General features: G+C 35.0%; 1 protein-coding gene across 1 annotated transcript; it reads left to right on the plus strand.

Moving 5' to 3' along the window:
• The first annotated feature begins 571 nt into the window (after positions 1 to 571).
• Positions 572 to 6,459, plus strand: LOC114759669 (cytochrome c oxidase-assembly factor COX23, mitochondrial). Its single transcript, XM_028948885.1, has 3 exons — positions 572 to 722; positions 2,548 to 2,624; positions 6,312 to 6,459. Exons 1-3 carry the CDS (start codon positions 629 to 631, stop codon positions 6,357 to 6,359), a joined length of 219 nt encoding a protein of 72 aa, XP_028804718.1. The 5' UTR covers positions 572 to 628; the 3' UTR covers positions 6,360 to 6,459.
• The last annotated feature ends 1,087 nt before the right edge of the window (positions 6,460 to 7,546 follow it).

Consider the following 7,546-nt stretch of genomic DNA (forward strand, 5'->3'; position numbering starts at 1 on the left):
ATGATATTGAATATTGAAATACTACTTATTCTAACTATAAGGTCCCGTTTGGTATGAAGCATTAAAAATGAGGGATTGTGATTGGGATTGCAATTGAAAAAAATCATTAAAATAGTACTTAGCATGAGTAATTGTTTGTTATATGGGATTAGACAAACTCATAAAGGTAGGATTGGGGAATACCACTTCCCTCCATGGTATTCTCCAATCCCACATACATGGCTTTGGCTAATCCCATATATCAAACAATCTCTTATACTAAACACTCTCTTAATAGATTTTTTTAATTGTAATCCCAATCTCAATCTCTCGTTTTTAATGCTCCCTACCAAACGTAACCTAAGAGTTAGTTAACTAATTTCAGTAGAATAAGAAAACTAATCAAGCTAGTTATTTGTAGCAAATAAGTGTTGTATTTTTTAAATATATTTATTAATCAAATTTATTAGTTAGAACTACTGTTATTAAAAAAACTATCTTTAAAAGAAATAAATAAATATGAGAAATAAAAATTGGTTGAACATCACGCAATACCCTCTTCCATTTATTTGTTTCCCCCCAACTCTCTGTTAATACCCACGCGCTGCTCGGCTTCAACAGGCCAGAATTCCCGAGAAAAGTCGCGGGGATGGCGTCCAAAGTCTCAACGACACCGCCATATGCTGGTGCTGCTAGAATCGCTGACTCTCCCTGTTTTCCTCAATACACTGCATCTCTGAAATGTAAGACACTGAAGACTCTTACTCTTCATCAATTCTGTGTTTTTTGGTTCTTGAATTTCAATCTGGAATTCATTCAAGACGTGATCAATATTGCAAGCGAAGCTAGGTTTGCGAATTGTTACATGTTTAGGGATTCTGGTTTCGCTTAGATATGTATTTAACTTTCCGCCTTGAAATTTATTGATATGAAATTATACTTCGTTTGCCGTTTTTTAATGTGATTATCTGTAACTCTTTAGCCTCACTGAGCAAGTCATCAATGAATTTAGTTTAAGTGGAGATTAGTAGCTCGACTAGCATAGTGAAATGTCAATTAGAGCATTTCTTTATTGATTCACCCTTGGAGGGAATTGGTATCTCTGGTACTACCGGAAATCAGGAATTATATTCGATTGTCGAGGATGACTCAGTAAAACTTCGTATAACAATTCATAAGATACATCTTTGTTTTTAACTTAGTAGGAATGGGAGCTTTGCTTTAACTTCCAAATATAAAAACAATATGGAGGGAAAGCTATCAACTTGGTTTCATTCTGCTTTTCATTTTACTTCTTTGATGTATTAAGGATCAGAAGAAGTCAAAGGTTTATCAATGCCATTATCTCTCTTTTTTATTTTATTTTATTTTATTTTATTTTTTTGCTGTATCGTGCATAAGAAAACAGAGTTTAGGCTTTGTGAAATGTCATTTCTATTTCCAAATTTACTTTATACCCAGTTGGATCTTCAATTTGAGCATGAAGGAAAGTCTGATCTATGTGTGACTCAAATGAGAGCCTTGCATTAGGAAGGAATTTGAGCATGACAACAGAAAATTTCATTTGGCAAATTTTGTAGCCAAAGCATCTTAATATATTGGAATATATTCACATGAATCTGCTTATCCAGCGTAAACAAGAAAAGTAGATGCAATCAGTTTTAATGTAGAGGGGAGAGGCTTGACTAATCGAGCATTTTTCTGCTGATTCACAAGTGGTAGGATTTTGGCTTCATTGCCTCTAAAAGGAATTGTGTATGAAAGTGCACAGTAACTTTGTGGAACGTATTACATGAACTCACAGGATGCTTCCTTTTGTTGTTTCAACTCTCAGATTAAAGTGAGCAACACTTAAATATGACAAGATTAATAAATATGAAGAAAAATTCTTCAAATTGGATTCTGATATGTGATTTGTAAATAATAAAGTGCAGTGGGTAGGTTAGTTAGTTAAAGGAAACGTTAGTTAGAAATATAGCCGTTACCCATAGTCTATATATAAGGGTAACTGATGATTGTAATACCCTATGTCAATTCTCTGAATAATAAATAGTGCAATTCCAGTCTCTCTCTCTATCTCTCTCTCTCTCTGTGTGGTTCTTTTTCCCCTCTCCTTCTCTCTTTATCTCATCTTTTCTTCTACAAATCTACCAGATTCATTCTACTTTTAATCTTTTCCTTTAATTTGAGGTCTTCTATAACCTGCACCTAGGATGAAACATAAAACATTTCAATATTTTCCTTCAATTTTCTCTGGTTTCTCTCGTGCACAAGGTGTGTGAGTCAACTGAATTGCCTGTTTTTAAGTTGGTGCATGAGTATTTGACTATTTGGTTCTATTTTGCATCAAAATGTGTGGAGTAATGTTTTCCCATAACTTTTAATTGGTATGGATTTATATGATCATGTGAAATAAAATGAATCGGAATCCTGAACCCATGACTAATATTTAGTGAAAATTCAGTCAAGAAGTATGTGTAGGGTGTATAATTAAATAACGCAAACGGATGATTCCATTCTGCAACTTGGCCTCTTATTAGTGTATCTAACTGCTCTAAAATTTTTCAGGTCTTGAAGAATTTAATTCAGATAAGAGTAAATGCCAAGAACATTTTGATGTTTACAAGGAGTGCAAGAAAAAGGAGGTATTGGAATTATTTTCATCTTTACCTTGTGTCTTTATATATTTTGCATTTGAAAAATTTGGAATGGAACATCTAGTGTTGCATTTGAGTAATGATGCTTTATCTGTAACGTGATGTATGAAGATAGGCGTGATTATATCTTGGAGGACATCAAATTATAATTTACCATCTTCTGGTTCGGCCTAGACTAAATTGATCTCCCTGTGTTTTCCCCCTGTTTTTGGGCCAACTATCTCCCTTTGGTTTAAAGTTTCACATTCAGAACCTTTGTAATTTGTTCAGTTGCTCTTAAGTACCTGTGGTCTTTTTATATCCAAATGTTATAAAATATGATCACATTATTGTTAGATGGATGAAATGTATCATTTTTTAAATGTTTCTTTTGGAATTATATAACTTGGATGCTTAGACATTCTAATAGTGTTTGAGGCCATAATTGGACGCATTTATTTTCCAAAACGTTTAATTTTACAGACTATTGAACCGTTTATGTTCAAAATGATACATATTCACTATGAAATTGTGTGCCATTTTGACTTCTCGTTATTGAAGTGGTAATATGGAAGGGTTGAATGGGACACTTAAAACAACAAGAGGGGTATTTGATTTTGGACCAAATCATTAGGAGGTAAATTGTAATTTACCTTGTATTGGATTGTCATAATGACTTTCACTTATGTCTATGTGAAAGCTGTGCTGCTCCTATTACGGGTGGTAACATGAGCCAACCCACCAGGGTAGACGGTGTAGATTCAAAAGGTCCCATGTAATAGCGGGTTAGCTTTTGACCAACCCTAACCCGCCATGGTGGGTTGACAAGTTGGCGCCAACTATTATTTTATTTTATTTTTTTTTTAATTTTTTCATTTTTTAAATATTTTTCATTGTACAATATAAAAAAAATATAATAAAATTTTTATCTTTCCTTCAAATACTTGATTAAAAACACCAAATAAATAAATGATACAGGTATTTTTTTAATTTTTAGATAAAATATAAGCTATAATGATTAATAAAATTTAAAAAAATACAAAAAAATAAATGCGGTGGTGCAGGTTGAAAAGCTTTGTTTACTGGCGGGTTGACTTTTAGCCAACCCTAACTTGTCATTTGTTATGGGTTGGTGGGTTGGACCCGTACCAGCTCTAATTCCTATGTTCTTACTTTCCCACCACCCCAAGAATATTGACTAGGCATCCATCTAGGTTATTAAGCAAGGCAGGAAAGACAAAGTAGGGCATATGTGAAAGGTCCTTCCCTGTTTGGCTGGTTGTGGGTGAGGAGGGATTCGAACCCCCGATATCATGGTTCATAGCCACGTGCTCTAATCCTTTGAGCTATGGACCCTACCTTGTCTCCACTGTATCTATTCCCCAGAGCACCGTTAAAAAAGGGAACATTTCCTATCCCCAGCCATTTTGGCTTGAGAAGATGTGAAAGCACCTCTCTCTTTGTAAGAATGGTATGTTCCGAGGTGTGAAGTGGGTAGCAAATTAGCCGAGCAAGCCAAGTTTTATAGCTTTATCTCATAGTCAATAAATAAATAACTAAATGAGAAGAGACTTTGTTAACTCTAATAATCATTAGTAAAGTACTCTCCCCTAATCATGTAGTCCCGTTTCAAATCTGTATTATGTAGGTGGATTAGATCAATATTATTGTTCTCACTATCTTGGTATGATAAGAGGATTGAACTAAGAACCTAAGTTTAACCTAAACACCAGCTATTCCAACTACATGAGCTTCCTTAAAGTGCCACGTCAATATTAGGTATAATTGATTGTTTAAAAAAAGAAAATTGAGGCTGGCTTGCCAAGTTTAAGATGGCATCGGAATGTGAAATAGAGGGATTCTAGTCAAATCATTTGCTCAAAGATTCTACTCTTGTTTGTATTAGTCGCCATGCTTTTCAGAACTGAAGCAGGAAGCTCTTGGATTCAAACTTTCGGAGAAGTGATTGCGGTTAACCCTTTGGATTTTTAATCATATTTCATTTATTTACTATGAATTATATGTATATGTATATATTTAATCATAACTATCTAATCATACGTGTGTCTGTGTGTGTGTATAATTTTATTTTACTATAAATAGTTATGATTAAATAGATACATATACATATAATTCATCGTAAACAAAATGAAATATGATTAAAAATCTAAAGGGTTTACATTTTTGGTATGGGAGCAGAATGGTCCTAAATTATTTATATAGGAATTAATAAAACCTTCATTTTATACATAGGTGGTAACTTAGTAGAATAAAGCGGTGAACAATGGGATTGATCACTGTAATAGTAATTATTCTGTTGTGCAGAAAGTTGCACTAGGAAGGTGAAGTCAATGTAGTAGTAATGAGGGTCATCTGGGCAATAATGCGCTAACTGCTATTGGGCCAATAGCCACTGCTTTGCGTGAGCAAACTGAGGCAACAACTAATGCTATTATAAGGGCTACGGCTACGGCACACTTGGTGCAATTACTTCAAGGATCCGAATATGAACACCTGAATCTTGAAGAAAATTAGGAGATAGAATGGGAAGAACAAATGCATGTTATAGAAGACCAACATGTTCTGAACCCAGCACGAAGCATGAATTTTTTCAGTGAATTTAAAAAGACCAAACCACCATCCGTCTGAGGAGAATATAAGCCAGCTGTGGCAGATAAACGGTTGGAACAAATAGAAAAGATATTTGAGGTCCTAGGAAGTATAGACGATCGAAAGGCATCTTTTGCCGCCTACATGCTAGCAGGGGGTGCATACAATTGGCGGAAAGAAATTAAGTACTCAAAGGAAACGCACCAAATAAGAAAACTTTAATGCCTGTAGACTCAACTTTTGTCTTCCTTGATTCCTTTCATGCTTTCCTCATCCTCTTTTGCAGAATGGTGCACCCTTATTAAACTTTAGTCATATCTATACAAAACTAGACAGCTAGTTCTGGACTGTCTAACATTGTTGCTTGATGGCCAATGGATAGGGTACAGGAACTTATTTTTCAGACATTTTTTTCTTTTGCCTAGTAATTCTATTAGATTATAATGAGTGGTCGGTGGGTTACTTCCTGTGGTTGGTATGTGGAACCTTTTTACACTGCAGTGTATTGGAGTACTATGGAGGCTTTTCCAAAATAGCACAAGTCTCAGAGGAGGCTTATACAGGGAGTGATCCTCTGTGCTCATCAAACATTATACATTTAAAGGACCTGATTGCAAAAATATTTTTGAAAAAGAACCTAGATTTCTCCAGCCAAAAACACGGGAAAAAAAGAAAAGAAAAAAGGATGCAGAATATGGGAGCTAAACGTGGAACATGGAAGATGCAGATTTTTGATCAGGTCCTTTGTTGGCCACGCAAAAAAGTCTGCATTTTAACTTTTTGGATGTAGAAGTCTAGCTCCTTCTCCCGAGTTAAATTTTTGAATGGGTCCTTATCTGCAATTTTCTGTTTCGTGTGTGTGTGTGTGTGTGTGTGTGTGTGTGTGTTTTTGTATGAATTGAAAGATTTAAACTATTTGCTGAGGCTTGTGAATTTATCATATCATTGCTTGACAATGTTATTTCTTATTTTATTCTCACATTTGCTTTTTTATTCTTACATAAATAATATGCAAACGCATATGGTCCAATTCGTGCTGAATTGTGTTAGTTCTAATTTAGCTGCTTTTGTTCTTGGTTTCTGCAGAGGGAGGCTCGACTGGAACGTAATAAGAATCGATCTTTCTTCTCATGAAGTCAGTGAAAATAGGTTGAGAGTGCTCCAGGATCATGTTGGTCCTTCCTTGTAGTATTAACTTTATGGATTGATTCAGGGTTATGGCAAGGTGTCCAAATAAAAAGGGCAAATTTCACTGTAGGACCACAGAAGAGAATTAATTTCAAAGAGCCCCCAAAACTTTCTGAAATTTCACTGCAGGACCAAGGGGGCAAACTGATATTAATTCCACAAAGAAAATGACCCTATTGCCCCTCATGTGAACAAGTATGGGAGAACCCATTTGCAAGTGAGGTTAGATAATTTACAACATGCATAAATATTTACAATTAAAATTAGTCCATTTACATATTACCTTCTTCACCTGAAGAATGTGTCTGAGTGAACAAGTGTGGAACAGCCCATTTGCAAGTGAGACTAGACAATTTGCAACATACATATATTTATTTACAACTGGAATTAGTCCATTTACATGTCACTTCATTCACCTGAAAAAGGTCTCCGTGAGTAAACAAGTGTGGGAGCGCCCATTTGCAAGTGGAATTAGTCAATTTGCAACATATATACATTTATTTACAATTAGAATTAGTCCATTTACATATCATCTCATTCACCTGAAAAAGGTGCCTGTGAGTGAATAAGTGTGAGAGAACCCATTTGCAAGTGGGACTAGTCAATTTGCAACATACATACCTTTATTTATAACTGAAATTAGTCCATTTACATGTCACCCTGCAATAAGTATTATGAGGGGCAATAACGTCATTTTCTTTGTGGAATTAATATCAGTTTGCCCCCTTGGTCCTGCAGTGAAGTTTCAGAAAGTTTTGGGGGCTCTTTGAAATTAATTGTTTTCTGCGGTCCTACAGTGAAATTTTCCCAAATAAAAATCAATAACTGGTATGTCAGTAATATTCTGCTTCCTGCTGCTTTTAGTCTCCTAATAATTTCTTCTCTTTCTGGACCAACGCCAAATGAGAAAACCACCAAACATGGGTGGTACTTAGCAATGATCAAAGAATCAGATCCGACGGTCGAATTGATTGGACGGTCAACTAGACTTGCTAATACTCCTCTGGTCCTTAATATAAGACCCATTTAACTAATTTGATTAGATTAAGGAAGTTAGGTAAGTTAGTTAATTATAAGAAAAGTGACATATTTTTCCTAAAACACCATAATCATCTTTCTTAATACCCCTCTCC

The sequence above is a fragment of the Neltuma alba genome, unplaced genomic scaffold (assembly GCF_004799145.2).
Source record: "Neltuma alba isolate B1F8T4 unplaced genomic scaffold, ASM479914v2 tig00010877_pilon, whole genome shotgun sequence".
In the NCBI taxonomy this organism is placed as follows: Eukaryota; Viridiplantae; Streptophyta; class Magnoliopsida; order Fabales; family Fabaceae; genus Neltuma; species Neltuma alba.